Source organism: Glycine max, chromosome 3 (assembly GCF_000004515.6).
Source record: "Glycine max cultivar Williams 82 chromosome 3, Glycine_max_v4.0, whole genome shotgun sequence".
Taxonomy (NCBI): domain Eukaryota; kingdom Viridiplantae; phylum Streptophyta; class Magnoliopsida; order Fabales; family Fabaceae; genus Glycine; species Glycine max.
In genome coordinates, this window is record NC_016090.4 from 28879585 (window position 1) to 28895362 (window position 15778).

At 31.8% G+C, this 15778-nt stretch overlaps 1 protein-coding gene across 1 annotated transcript; it reads left to right on the top strand.

Annotated features, from left to right (window-relative positions):
* The first annotated feature begins 1381 nt into the window (after window positions 1-1381).
* LOC100811793 (MLO-like protein 1) lies at window positions 1382-8669 on the top strand. The gene is made up of 13 exons (XM_003520311.4): window positions 1382-1927; window positions 2682-2959; window positions 3249-3365; window positions 3449-3512; window positions 4256-4350; window positions 4702-4776; window positions 4886-4974; window positions 5138-5187; window positions 6206-6246; window positions 6848-7057; window positions 7464-7531; window positions 7951-8011; window positions 8129-8669. Exons 1-13 carry the CDS (start codon window positions 1744-1746, stop codon window positions 8348-8350), a joined length of 1554 nt encoding a protein of 517 aa, XP_003520359.1. The 5' UTR covers window positions 1382-1743; the 3' UTR covers window positions 8351-8669.
* Window positions 8670-15778: the final 7109 nt, after the last annotated feature.

Here is a 15778-nt window from a genome sequence, read left to right on the forward strand (position 1 = left end):
TTCAATAATTTTAAAGGTAGATTTTTTGTTGAATAAAAAAATAGATAAAGTGCATTTTGAAAAAAATTAAAAACTATTAGCAAATTTAGTACTCTACCTAAATTTCTTAATTTTGTAAATTGATTAAAAAGGTCAAATTTATAATAACAAATATTAGAATAAGAAACACACTGAAGTGATATTCTAGATGACCGTTGAGTGTAAGGAAAAGACAAAATTTCCGGTTAATGCGGGCAAACTCAGGTTCTTTTCATATAATCAATTATTTTATTTTATTTTATTATGAAGCTCTATTCTATTTGGAAAATACAATGAAAACGTGGCCTGATTGTTCGGTTTTTCAGTGGAGAGAGTCAGCTTCTCGGAATTTCAGACATAAACGACAGAATCCAGATACAACCTCTCAGAGTTGTTCTTATGTACACATCAAATTCTTTTTTATCTTCGTATTCTATTTTATTTTTGTACAAATTTCTACCGTGCTTGCATATTTCAAAGGATATTAATGCCTTAAATAGACTAATAAATTTTAAACACATATACTAATAATTTTTACTTTATGAATAACTGGAACCGATAATTTCTATATATAAAAAAAAACTGGAACTGATAATATTGCTTATTGTTTAAGATATTGTTTGCTAAATGACTGTTATTTTTTATTACTCATTCTTGTTTTTGCTGAATATTATCACTCATTCTATTTACACTTGCATTTTTTTTATGTTTGGCATTGAATTAAAACAATTTGATAGAATTTTTATAATTAAAATTTAAAATACCAATACAATTAAATTTTAACTCATTTATGATACAATTAATGTGTAAATAGTTAGAGTTTAAAATCAGCATATAAATTTTAATATCTTTATTGTAAAATTAAATAAACTTATTTAATGAGTTCTGATTAGGGTGAGTTTGTTTAAACTTAAAAAATAACTTTAAAATAAGTCTTTTTTAAAAAATATTTTTTGATAAATTTATATTATTTGTTTCTTAAAATAAGAACAAAATTACTTGTTTTAAGTACAAGTAATTTAAGACAAATACACAAATAAAATAAAAAATTACTTATTATATTAAAATAAATATTTATTTCAACAAATAAATTTAAACAAAAATCTGTAGACTAAAACTATTTTACCCTTTCAAATACAACTTATTTTCCATTGATCCCGCGGTGAAAAGGCATTGATACCCTCTTAAAAATTTAAAGCACCGAATCAATACTTTGTTTTTTATAACGTCACATTTTTCTTCTGTAATATGATAAAATTAACCAACGTGATTGACCAATCACTTGGTCTTTTGCACTAATTAAATAAGAAGCGTGTATACAAGGTTAGAAAAACTATATAAGTGAATAATAATTTAAACGGAATCAGATACATTATACTACATAGATAGCATTAATTGAATCGTGTGAGTGTAGTAGTTGTTGTAACACGTTCATACGTCAAAACTCACCTTAACCGCGGGTTTTGCAAAGTGAACACCCTGCAATCCAAAGACAATAATAAATTCGAGCTTTCAGAGTTCAAACCTCAGCACAATTAAATTTTTTGAATGTGACGAGTTATTGAGCCAAAAGGGTATTAAATAGTTTCCACTTTCCACACAGAAAATTGAAATTAACACAACAGGAGAGAGTAGAAGAGTTGTATATATATATATATATATATATATATATATATATAGAGAGAGAGAGAGAGAGAGAGAGAGATTTAGAAGGGTGACGAGAAAATGGGTGGTGGAGGTGAAGAAGGGAACAATTTGGAATTCACTCCCACTTGGGTTGTTGCTGTTGTTTGTTCTGTGATCGTTGCTGCTTCATTTGCTGCTGAAAGGTTTCTTCACTATGGAGGGAAGTTTCTCAAGAGGAAGAATCAGAAGCCACTCTATGAAGCCCTGCAAAAAATTAAAGAAGGTACTTATTTTTTTTTCCTTTCCTTTCATTATTTTATTAAATGAGATATGCATATATGATCAATTTTACAAGAAACCTTTGAAAGTGGTCAAACTATACATGCTTTTGTTCTTTTGGTGTGGTTCTCAAAGTTAGAGTTTTGCAAGCAAGACTAACTTGAGTGATGAAGTCAACCAGAGTTTTTTTTTTTTTTTTTATTGGCAAATGTTAATTTTGATTAGAAATGTCTGTTGGGGAATTCAAATCCGTGACCTCTCTCCCCTCCCTTCTGCCTTCATCCTTTCTCAACCGCTGAGTTAATCTTATATCTCCCATAGTCTAATTTTGATTCATGAGTGTATCTGTTGGTAAGGAATTCGCGACTGATCAGACGTGAAAAATGGTTAATTATCGAGGAGTTGATTTCCTAATTTTACTTTTCTTAATTTTTAATGTGTATGTAGAGATTTCCATATGAAAAATGTGATGTGATCAATTTCATAGGCTAAATGGAATGATGTGATCAATTTTGAAACAAAACTTAGGCCCTTAACTATTTATACATGATTTTTGGCTTTTTGGTGTGGTTCTCAAATTAGAGTTTCACCACAATAAGTAGGCATGAGTTATTGAGATAAAACTATAATTTTGATTCAAGAATGCACCAAATTCTTCTTAATGATTAATGGGTATGCAGGGACTTCTGTTATGAAAATTGGGATGTGATTAATTTTGCAATATTTTTTTCCTTTTCTGTTTTCTGTCTTCGTTTCAGAGTTGATGCTATTGGGCTTTATTTCTCTGCTACTGACAATAACACAAAATGGGATAATCAGAATTTGTGTTCCAGTGGGTTGGACTCACCATATGCTTCCTTGCAGTCTAAAGGATAATGGAAAGGAAGAATTAACAAAAACCACATCACATTTTCAGACTTTTTTCTCTTTCTCTGATATTTCTGGCACTGCTAGGCGCCTTTTAGCTGAGAGTGAGAGTGAGAATGAGGATCACCAACCAGCAACAGGAGAAAAACTTGGACACTGTGCTAGGAAGGTATTAAAACCATAGAATAAAATGCATGTCATCTCTTCCATTCAATTGTCAAGGGAGATCTCAAGCTTAATAATATTCCTGAAACTTTAGTTTTTAAAAGAACTGTGTTGGATGACGTCGTGTGATCTATGTAGCCGATCTCACCTAGTGGGATAAAAGCTTAGTTGTTGTTTCAATTATCATATTCAGTTTTTATTTGACGATTTCTCATTTTTATGCCTTTGGTATTCAATTTTATTCCATGTGCCTAACCAAAGTATCTTGGTATGTATTTAAATTTTGTTTTCAGGGCAAGGTTCCTCTATTATCTGTGGAGGCACTGCATCACCTTCATACATTTATTTTTGTCCTAGCTGTGGCCCATGTCACATTTTGTGTTCTCACTGTTGTTTTTGGAGGGCTAAAAGTGAGTGCATAATATGCTTTATTATAAGATGTGCTTGATGAAAGCTCTTTTTTTGAGTACTAATAATTAACTCTGATTAACAGATACGTGAGTGGAAACACTGGGAAGACTCTATTGGCAATGACAATAAAAATGAAACACAACCAGGTATACAGATATACTAATTAGTTACTTTATCTATGTTCAATTATTTCATTATCCTATGGAGTATTTGGTAGCCATCAAACACTATGCCTTTCAAATCATCATGATCTTATAGGCCAAATTTCTGTTTGTGATTGCTAATTTTTAAAACATCTATTTATAATCATCATATATAAAAATTGAAGTGAGAGTAACCCCTCAGTTCTCCCATCAGTTTAAATTTCAATTATATACTGTAAACTCAATATTTTACTTGATTTGACCTTTTATAACTGATCTTTCAGTTTACAACTGTTTTAATCTCTTTAATGTATGTCTTTTGAATGGCTAACATGAAACTTCAAATGCATTTATGCACCAATCAGTTTGGATGAGCATTGTTTTCTTTCATCAAAATCTATTCCAAAACAACATAAATGAAATATGGCCTTCATTTCTTACAAGAAAATGTACAAAAACTGAGAATAAAAATTCAATGTGCCGAAGTCTAAGTTGATAAATTTTTTACAAATTATGTTGCTAATTGAACTTCTGAAAATCTATCTCATTAAGTCATATCCAATCTCTTATTTTACGTACGTTTCAATCGCTTCAATTTATGCCTCTTTGAGAGACCAACATGAAACTTTAAATGCTAATATGCACCACATTAGATTAGATTAGCACAATATGCTTAGTATTGAACTTCGTATAAGCCATCCAACCCTCTGCTAACTGATCTTTATATGCGTATTGGTTTAATGCAGTTTTGGAACCCACAGTGACTCATGTTCACCAACATGCTTTTATCCAGAATCATTTTACTGGTCTTGGCAAAGATTCTGCTGTTCTGGGTTGGGTGGTAAGGTTTTTATAAGTATTTATTGGTTTTAAACTTTGATAAAATAGAGAATATATATACTTATGCTAAATCCCTTTCTAAGCATTTGAAGACACACTAATGCCACCATTTCCATTACAAGTTTTATAATGCAACCACACACAAGCTAAATTTCTTTGGTTCAATGTCTCTGATCCAGTCTAGCTTCATTTACCAAATGAGAATTTTTTAAGGGGTAAAAAATTGTGATTGATCCTTACTATAGAGTATAGACAACACATACTAGTAACTACAGAAATTATGGCCATGTGACTATGTCATGTTATTATTGACATTATTATAATTCTTTCTCATTTTTCATGTTTCTTTCAGAAATCATTTTTCAAGCAATTTTATGGGTCTGTGACCAAATTAGATTATGTGACATTAAGGCTTGGTTTCATTATGGTAAGATTTTAATGTGCCGTAAAATTATTAGCTCTACCTTGGGCTTGCTATTAGGCTGTAACTTCAATGATGGATTCACGATATTATCTATTTTGTATCTCTGTTTTAGACCCACTGCAAAGGAAATCCAAAGTTTAATTTTCATAAATACATGATCCGTGCCCTTGAAGATGATTTCAAGAAAGTTGTTGGTATAAGGTATATGCTTCTGAAGAATAATTCCCTAGTAATTATTTAAGCTTTTATACTTATCACAAACCTTCATCCATTAGTTGCTCAAACTTTCTTTGTTGTTTAACCTATTGTGTAAGTTTTAAATTCTTTGTAGTTATGAATATAATTTATAATTTCATGGTTGCAGTTGGTATCTTTGGATCTTTGTGGTCATCTTCATGTTGCTTAATGTCCATGGTAAGCTACTAGACTTGGAATATGTCCTATGATTAATATTTCACTCCATGTTATCTATAATTTCTACTTAAAACAGTTATTCTTGAATATTTTTTTTATGAATTGAATACTACAGTTATAAGTTGATTACATACTTTATTAGACCAGAAAAATTACAATTTTATATTTTCATTTTTTTTTGTCAATATCTTGTATTTTCATTTTTTTTGTCAATATCTTGTATCACATTGAATCCTATTTATTTATTTTTCTATAATTTTGTGATTTCTTGACAATATGGATGGATCATGCATGGTGATGATGGGTATACTTGACCCGACTAATCTGATGGGACCCAACCAAAATTTTTGATTGTGTTATTCATGGATTTGCCAAGTTGGGAATCGGATTTGATAATCTCATACCTAAATCCATCCAACTATATATATAAAATAAATCACTTAACGTAGTAGTCAACATTAAAAAAACATTTAATGCGATTTAGTTGATATACTTAATAAAACAAATTAGACGTTTGAGTTAGAATATTATTTTCATTTTTTTGGTTTTTTCTATTTTTTTATTATTTTAATAATAAACCCAATGACCCCAGCTAACCCAACCCAGTGAGTACATGTTAGTATATAACAGAGTCTTATTGGCTCTGCTATGTTTGAAGCTTCTGTGCACTGCCCAAAACTGGGATCCAGAACCTGTTTTGTGTTTCTACTTAATGCCATTCATTGATCTGAGTGATCAATTTTGTTGGTAAATTTATACCATGTGACATTGTTTACGAATGTAGCAATTTCCGACTAATCTCTTTTTGTGCTTTTGTTGATGAAATAAATTTAAATAAAATATTCTTGCACATAAAATAAGATGTGAAGGATTTTATGTGTGTAATTAATTTCAAGTGTGATCAATGAGCATCATTAAGAACAATGATACCTTTGCCTATGAGGAGTGGTAGTTCAATTTCTAGTCAAAGAAAATTAATTTGACTCTCAAAATTAAGATGCTTGGTTTACTTTTCCAGGCTGGCACGCATATTTCTGGATTTCTTTCATTCCTCTCATTGTAAGTATATTGATGAATTTTGATTCTTTTCTGTGTACCTTTATTTTACTCAAACCGATAACACATCATCATATCTTAATTTCTGGATGAGTACAATTCAAGAGCAAAACTGTTTCATCATGGCTTGTAGGAAATTGACCTAAAAAATCCTTCAAAATTCAGTTACAATTATATTAGTGTAACATGTGATGTGTTAATACTTAATAATATATCTATCCTTTCTCTTAGAGGTGGTAATAAAACGATGGAATTGGATGTTCTTGTAGGATAGGTAATTATTTTCCCATAGTAAGCTAAATACTTTACTAGTTAAATTTCTATATTCCTGATTAAATTTAACGCTTAAATTTTCAGTCGTTTGTTAAATTTCTTTTTCTGTTTTTCATAATTAAAAATTTACCTATAGAAGAGTCATGTATTAATACAAATGTTGGTCTTCTATCATTTGGTTTTTGTATACTGTGTATGCATAGGCGTGTCTACCCATAAATTCTCTATGCATACAAGTTGATGTATTTATTTTCTAATTGTTTGTCTCCCAGCCTTGTCTGAATCTTCCTCTTCATTTATTTATTTTTTTTGATTAATTTGAATTTTTCAGCTTCTACTTGCTGTGGGTGCTAAGTTAGAGCATGTAATAATTCAATTAGCTCATGAAGTAGCTGAGAAGCATTCAGCCATAGAAGGTGAATTAGTGGTCCAACCAAGAGATGATCACTTTTGGTTTAATCGGCCCCACATTGTCCTCTTCTTGATTCATTTCATCCTCTTCCAAAATGCTTTTGAGATTGCATTTTTCTTTTGGATATGGGTAAGCATATTGGACTGAAGCACAATTTATGGTTTCCTTTTGCTTTTCCATTTTAGTTTTCTCTTATGGTTTTGCAAGTGTTTTTTCATAATTTTAATTAATACTCCCTCTTGTCTCAATTAGAAGAAAAAAAATAATCCACATTTATTAAGAAGATTAGTTAACTTCATTAAATTGTATTATTTTTAATTAAAAAATTAACACTAAACTATTCTTTATTGGAAGTTGATATTGAACATAAAAAAAAATTAGCCTTATTAAATGAAAAGTATTTTTGAGAGAATCTCATTAAATAAAAAATAGGTTAACGAGTTTTACTTATATTTTAGATAAAAAAAAATAAATAAAAAATATTGCTTATAATCGAGACACAAAAGAAGTATAACCTTATGTTTATGTTTCTCAGGTTATATATGGCTTTGACTCCTGTATAATGGGACGGGTTCGTTATATTGTTCCAAGACTCATTATTGGGTAACTAACTACAATACTTTTTTCTTTTATTTGGACAGGATTTTCATGGTTAGAACTCACAATTAAATTAAATTAAATTGAGTTTGGGTATGCTAGAGTCACTTGCACCAATATGGATCCTTCTATGTTAAATTTTCATGCGACCAAGTCATCTGCAAGTTTGTTTTTTTAATCTTTATCTCACCTATTTAATTTATATAAAAGCACAAAAATTTCACATGAGGAGAGTCATTTCCTCTCAATCACCATTTTTTTTGTATTAATGAGATTCCAAATAACCAAAATTAATTCCTTGTTGCTCAAATTATCTTTATTAATTTCTTTAAATTAAGTTTGACTTCTTTCTCCATTTGCATTCTAAATTCCAATTTTTTTCTCTCTTCTGCCTTTTCCTTACCCCTTTTTGTTGGGTTTTGTAGGATATTTATTCAGTTACTATGTAGCTATAGTACCCTGCCACTTTATGCAATCGTTACACAGGTGAGTTAATTTTGAGTTTCCTTTCAAACTCAAATGCAAACCAATTTTCTTATTTTATTTAAAATTAAGGTCTCTTTGCATTGAACTTCTAACACATGTTACTCCCAATGTACGTAGATGGGAACACACTTTAAGAAGGCCGTATTTGATGAACAAGTGCAAGCACGCCTTGTTGGTTGGGCTCAAAAGGCAAAGAAAAAAGGACAAAGAGGTGATAATAGCCACTCTGGCCAAGGAAGTTCTCATGTAGGTGCTGGAATTCAACTAGGATCAGTGTTCAAGAGGCCATCTGTCCCAGAAGACAATGTTATTGTCCCAAGAAATGATGGACCCGAATGAGTGTGGATATACCCTAGCCAAGATGCACAAAAAAAATGTTTTGGAACCATATTATGTGGGCGCTTGTCACCACATAACGAGGGCTAGCGAAAACGTGATCCTAGAATCAGTATTAGCTTTGATATCATGAATAATGTAAGAAACCTAACTCAACCCAAAAATTAGCTTAAGAGGTTAAGGTTGCTCCTCACTTATATATTCTAATGTGGGATTACTTTTAACCAATGTGAAACTTGAATTATTTCTAACACTTCATTATTTCATGAAGGTTTAAATATATTTTTAACCTCTAATAAATTAGTAAATTTTTTGTTTGTTTCGTGATAAATATTTATCATTTGTTATTAATACAGACTAAAATAAAATTTATTAATTTATTAGAAAACAAACATAAAATTTTCTAATTTATCAAAAATTAAAACAAGATATCAAGAATAAAAAATAAAAATATTATTTTATTAGGAACTCAACGCAAAGTAAAAATTTATTAGATGACAAATAAAAAATCAAATATTTATTAAAAATGAAAAATATATTTAAGCCTTAAATAATGTATTACTATGCACTACTAAAGTATTATCAACTAGTTAGACATACTTTTGAGATAGAAAAAAAAATTAGCAGTTGTTAAATTTTGTTGTATATATACCACAAATTTGTCGTTAATATATGTGACTATGAATGTTTCAAAGTTTAGTGACTAATATCATTTTGTCTCAAAATTTAATTTTAATTTTTCCAGTAGTGTATAGTTACTTGTATATCGGCAAATTTATTTGTGTTTTTTTTAAAGGTGTTTTACTAACCAGTTAAAGTTTTATACACGTCTGAATTTTCAGTTAACAAATTATTTCAAAAGTTAGTGTTACACGAAATAATTGAGAAAGCAATGTCACATCGTGCCTCACAATATGTCGAGGGTTAAAACTAATCTTATAATATTTTTGCACTTAAGTTGTAAACATCTAAAGTTATATAAACTAAATAATTGGACAAAAATAATTAATATGTTAAAATTAAAATTAAATTATTTGCATATTACTTAAATTTAATTGATAAAAATAATTATTAATTAAATTTATTTATTTTAATTAAATTTCGAATGATAATTATCTTTACAATTTAATCATAAGAATTAGGTTTGATTCCGATATAAAATCATTAGATCTTCAGTTATATTTTTTCAATAAAATTTCGATAGCCAATGCAACCTTCTTAAAGAAAAATTCCCGTAAACTGAAAATTAAAGAAATAAAATAAGGCTATGTTTGGCTAATTATTTCAATTATTTTTTAGCTTTTTCTATTAATTGAATCTTGTTTGACAAATTGATGTTACTTGAAGTAGTATTTTTTAAAATGCTAGCTTCTATCTTTTTATATTTTATTCTCTTTTATTCTTAAAATTTAATAAATTTATTATTATTCTTTTTAAATAAAATATAATTTTCTTATTTTTTAGTTCTTTGTCACTCATTCCTCCTACACATTTTTTATATTACACTATTTATTTTAACTAATACTCAAATATGAACCAATGTGGTGCCTTTTTCAACACATATTATGAGTAAAACATTAACTAGAATTAAAATAGATGGTTGCAATCAAACAACATGTCACTAACACTAGCCTCTTCTATGAAGTATGGAACTTGATCTTGCCATAAATCAATAGAGTATACAAGCTTAGTGGCCCATGGTTTCGTTTCATCTCCGAAGCCCCATGAAGAAGCATTTCCATTTGATATAGCCCATTCTTTATTATAGTGTGGAGTTGGATCTTCAAAAGGGAAGGACAGCCCTTGGCCTAGAAAATCTAGTGCCCCTACTATAGTTGTGGAAGCAATGCTTTCCAAGATTATTTTGATGATGTCAAAGACTCAAGTCAAGAATCAAGAGTCAAGCAAGTTTCAAGAATCAAATAGTCGTTCAATCAAAGCAAGTGTCAAGAATCAAGATCAAGATTCAAGATTCAAGTAAAGAATCAAGATCAAGATTCAAGATTCAAGTAAAGAATCAAGACTCAAGATTCAAGAATCAAGAGAAGACTCAATCAAGATAAGTATTAAATGAGTTTTTCAAAAACTATTGAATAGCACAATTTTGTTCAAAAGAAAAATTTTACCAAAGAATTTTACTCTTTGGTAATCGATTACCAGAAGGCAGTAATCGATTACCAGTAGCCAACATTGTTTTCAAACTGATTTACAAAGTTGTAATCGATTACCAATGTTTTAAAACGTTAGATTTCAAATTTCAAGAGTCACAACTTGTGATAAAACATTTTCAAATCATTTCAAACTTGTGTAATCGATTACACAATACTTGTAATTGATTATCAGTGTTTCTAAACGTTTTGATTTTCAAATTTAAACATGAAGAGTCACATCTGTTGATGTGTAATCGATTATACTATGATGGTAATCGATTACCAGTGGCTTATTTTAAAAAATAAATTACCAAAAGTCACAATTCTTAAAGTGACTAGTTTCTGAAGATTTTTCAAAAGTCACAACCTTTAAAGTGACTAGTTTTCAAAAGAGTCACAACTTTTAAAAAGTGACTAGTTTTGAAGAAATTGCCAAGAGTCATAAACTTTTAACTTGAGTCATCAAATGACTATAAATATATGACCATGACACGAATTTTAAAGACAAATTTCAGATTTCTTTCATTCATTCAAAGCATTCTTCTAAGAGTTTTTGTTCAAAACTTTCTTTATTCAAGAAAAGTTCATTGGCAAAAAACTTGTGCTATTCTTCTTCTTCTCCCTTCTCCCACTTGCCAAAAGATTCAAAGGACTAACCGCCTGAGAATTCTTTTGATTCTTCCTCTTCCCTTTAAACAAAAGATTTCAAAGGACTAATCACCTGAGATATCTTTTGTTTCCCCTTACAAAGATTCAAGGGACTAACCGCCTAAGAATTCTTTACCTTAACACATTGGAGGGTACATCCTTTGTGGTACAAGTAGAGTGTACATCTACTTGGGTTGTAATACTGAGAACAAGAGAGGGTACATCTCTTGTGGATCAGTTCAAGTGGAGGGTACATCCACTTGGTTGTTCAAAGAGAACAAGGGAGGGTACATCCCTTGTGGATCTTTGCTTGTAAAGGATTTTACAAGGTTGTTGGAAATCTCAAGAACCGGTGGTTGCTTGGGGACTGAACATAGGCACGGGTTGTGGCTGAACCAGTATAAATCTTGTGTTTGTCTTCTTCTTCCCTACACTCTTTATTTTTTCGCTGTGCACTTTTTATTTCCGCTTTACTTTTGTCTAAGATATTGTTTTTGTTCTTTATTTTCTCATAACTTAGTAGTAAAGCCTAATTGAATCTAGTAACATTAAGAAGGATAAATTTTTAATTAGTCAAGACACGTTCATAATTAATTCAACCCCCCTTCTTAATTATTCCGAGGCCACTTGATCCAACAATAATGTCACACTTCAAATCTTTGATTTTCTTCTCATAATTGTCCTTGAGGTGGGTTATGCATGGTGACATTGAGATTTGGCAGGTAGTGCAGTGGCAACGAGGTTGGGCGTAAGGGTCGTGCTGATGTCAAATTTGGAGGTGGAGGCAGGGCGACATCGAAGAAGGGTGGCGGGGTTGGTGCGTGACCATATCTATGGGTAAAGGGGGTGGCACAATGGTGTGACGACGGTAGTGGTCATTGATGGCAATGGTGGTGCGCATGGATGTTGGTTGGTAGTGTAGGTGGTGCAGTTTGATGATGAACAAAAGTAGTGATGGTGCTTGATCTATTTGTATTGGATATTAGTTCTAGTCTTGTGTTTGTAATGAAGAATATTATATCTATTTTATTTTATGTTTTACTTTAATTGATTATGATGGTTTTTAGCCTCCATATATTGTAATTTTAATTTCAAAATAAATATTGACGGTTTTGAAATCGTCACAACTCATTTTTAAAAAGCTAATGACTACGTCACTAACTAATAGAGAAATTATAATGGTAGGGAACAAAAAGAAAACTTTTCAAATATCAGGGAGCAGAAGTGAAGAAAATTTTATCAGGGATCAAAAACAAAAGTCGGGTACACGTGATGGATCACAAACATATTTTAGCATTTGATAAAAAATATTTTGATATAGTATAAGATTAATAGTAGAGTACACAATATGAAAAAATGGTAATAATTGAAACTAAAAATATAGTATAAGAGAAAGGGTAGGAAAAAGGATGCAACTTCAAAAATTGATATTAATAAGGCCTATGATTAAATTAACTGGGGATATCTTCCTGTCAGGTTGATCAAGCTTGGGTTCCATACTCACTTTGTTAACTGGATCATGATGTATGTGACTGTTGTTAGATTCTTTGTCAATGTGATTGATGAGGTAGTTGGGCCTATTATTCATGGAAGGGGTCTTAGACAAGGAAACCCTCTCTATCCTTATTTGTCTTGAGGGACTATCTACTCTCATTAAAGATGCTGAGAAGAGGTGTGAGCTTCATCGGGTGAAGATTTGCAGGGGTTGCCTCTATTATATCCCACTTACTTTTTGCAAATGATAGTTTCCCCTCCTTTAGAGCCAATGAAAGGGAGACCATGGTGGTGAGGAGAATCCTTGAAGAGTAAATTGCTACATTAGGTCAGTTGATAAATTTTCTCAAGTCTAAAATTACATATAGTAAGAATGTGAACCTTGTTTGAAGACGGGTGTTACTCATATTCTTGGGTTTTCCATCTATTGTAGGAAAGAACAAGAAATTTATCTTCAATATTATCAAAGATAAAGTGTGGGAAAAGATTAACCCTTGGAGTGGGAAGGCGATGTTTATGGTCGGGAGAGTGTTAGACAAGTGGCCTCAGATATCTTAAGAAGGGGGGGGGGGGGTTGAATTAAGATATTCCAAACTACTTCCCCAATTAAAAATCTATTTCACTTTCTTTTCAAGTTATAAATTCCCTTAACAATGAACTTCTTAAATATTAATTCAAATAAAACAATTTGAATATGAATATAAAGCAATAATAAACAAAGGAGATTAAGGGAAGAGAAAGTGCAAACTCAGATTTATACTGGTTCGGCCACACCCTTGTGCCTACGTCCAGTCCCCAAGCAACCCGCTTGAGAGTTCCACTATCTTGTAAATTCCTTTTACAAGTTCTAAACACACAAGGACAATCCTTCCTTTGTTTTTAGAATTCCTTTACAACAAGAGACCCACGGTCTCTTAATCCCTTAGAGAATGAGGAGAAGAAGAAGAATGAATCTCTCTAGAAAGAGATAGATTTTACAGATTGAGCACTCAAATAATTCCTTAATGAATTGCAATTGAATTGGCCAAGGAATTTTTAAGAGGATATAATGATTTTTGCTCTTTGAGAGGATAAACACTTGTTGTTATGAAAAACTTTATGCAAAATCGTGTCTCAAGTCACATATATATAGGCCTATGATAGCCATTCAATAACCACACAAAAAGATGTGACTGTTGAGAATGTTTTCTGAAAAACTCCTCTGGTAATCGATTACAACAAGTGTGTAATCGATTACACTCTTTAAAATTTGAATTAAAACGTTCAGAAACTGCTGGTAATCGATTACCATATATGTGTAATCGATTACACAGTGCAAATTTTGAATTCAAATTTTAATAGCTGTTGTAAATCAGTTTTGGCCACTGGTAATCGATTACCAAAGGGGGAGAGAACTTGGGAGAACACATATGGGTTAGAAATCAATTAGGCATACATGCCAAAAGATAGGGGGAGTAAGGTTTGTGTGAACGTGCTATATACAAGAGGATAGCACGTTCACATAACCCTTACTCCCCCGATCTTGGGCATGTATGCCCTAATTTGATTTCTAACCCATATGTGTTCTCCCAAGTTCTCTCCCCCCTTTGGCAACATAAAAAAGGACTAGATCAAAACAATCAATATCCAAACATTAACACAATAAATATTCAAACAAAGCCAACCATTAAATCAAAATAAATCCATACAGCGTCATAATTAACCAAAACCAAAGCGAGAATTATAATAATAGTGCAAGACTAGAACAAAAAGCCAAATACATGGCGATAAAGCAAAGTACTAATAATATTTGACTACTAATTAAACTAAGTTAGAATAATAACATATAATCTAAGAGGATGAAGGAGGCGGTGGTGGTGGATCAAAGCAAGTTCGGATGAAGGAGACATCTTCTTCAACCCTAGTGATCCTTGATTCCATAGCATCGAACCGCATGTCAACTTGCAATTCCATGGCATCAAACTTGTCACCAACAAAAGTTTGAAGTCCATCAAACTTGTCCATAAGCCTTTGAAGAAGAGTGGAATTATCTTCAACTGGTATGTGGCCTTCATCATCAGCAGGTGGAACACCCTTTTTGACCCAAGAGCCATCACGCTCTTTGCGGTAACCAAAAGAAGCAATCACAGCAGCACCAATTAAAAAAGATCGCTTGATTGGAACATAAGGTTCAGAATCAAGAGGAATTTGAAAATGGCGGAAAAAGAGAGTGACAATCTGTGGATATGGTAGTGGAGCATTTAATCGCAATGCCTTATGCATGCGATATCTGACTAAGTGTGCCCAGTCAAGTTGACGCCCTGTATGAAAGGCCCACATGATAATTAGATCTTCCTCAGAAACCTGGGCAAGGTTGGAAGACAGTGGAAGCAGAATACGCACAATTAAATAGTGAAGGATGCGGCTTTCAAAAGCCAATGACCCGGCAAGAAGACGTCCGATCATATCCGCATTGTTGGTGCAAACCAACTGGCGGGCATCATGGGCAGAGAAATCAAATTTCCAGTCGTCATTCAGTGTACCTTCAAATGGTACACCGTCACTGGGTAGTTTGGTTAAGTCATGAAAAAGGGATTGGTCAATGACCATTTTTATCCCAAAAATTTCAGAAATCAAAGTGCTGTCCTGAATTTCAAGATTACAATAAAAAAGCTTTAACCAATTCAGGATAAATAGGCAATTGTAATGACATAAAAGGTAGAAGACCTAAGTTCTGAAAGGCTTGAATGCAATCAAAGGTTTCAGCAGAAAAGAATTCCATATCAATAAACTTAGGGTCGATAATGGAACGAGATGAGAAAAGATTGGAGTACCGTTTTTGCTGTTCGTCGGAAGAAAATACTGGGGAAGAGGACAATGAGGGAGGGATTGGTGCTGTGGATGCGCTAGTGGCTCCAGAACGATGAGCTCTTGAAGCCGAAGCGGAGGCGGAAGAACCCTTTCGTTTCTTTGACGATTCTGCCATTTGAGGGAGTTCTTGCAGATTTTAATCGGTGAAATCAAAAGAAAAATGAAAAAAAGAAGAAGATTTCAATTTACGGGAGTTGATTTGATGAAGAAATGAGTGAGATATAAAGGTTTGGAGGTTTAGGTATGGATGGACGACGCAAGGAAGAAGGGGCTGCGCAGGAGATTCTGA

What these genes read in the sequence shown, in the direction of transcription:
- LOC100811793 (XM_003520311.4), top strand. Translation starts at nt 1,744, where the DNA reads ATGGGTGGTGGAGGTGAAGAAGGGAACAATTTGGAATTCACTCCCACT. An exon ending in TTTCTTTCATTCCTCTCATT is followed by an intron (nt 6,247 to 6,847) that starts GTAAGTATATTG and finishes TGAATTTTTCAG; the next exon opens with CTTCTACTTGCTGTGGGTGC. An exon ending in GTTCCAAGACTCATTATTGG is followed by an intron (nt 7,532 to 7,950) that starts GTAACTAACTAC and finishes TGGGTTTTGTAG; the next exon opens with GATATTTATTCAGTTACTAT.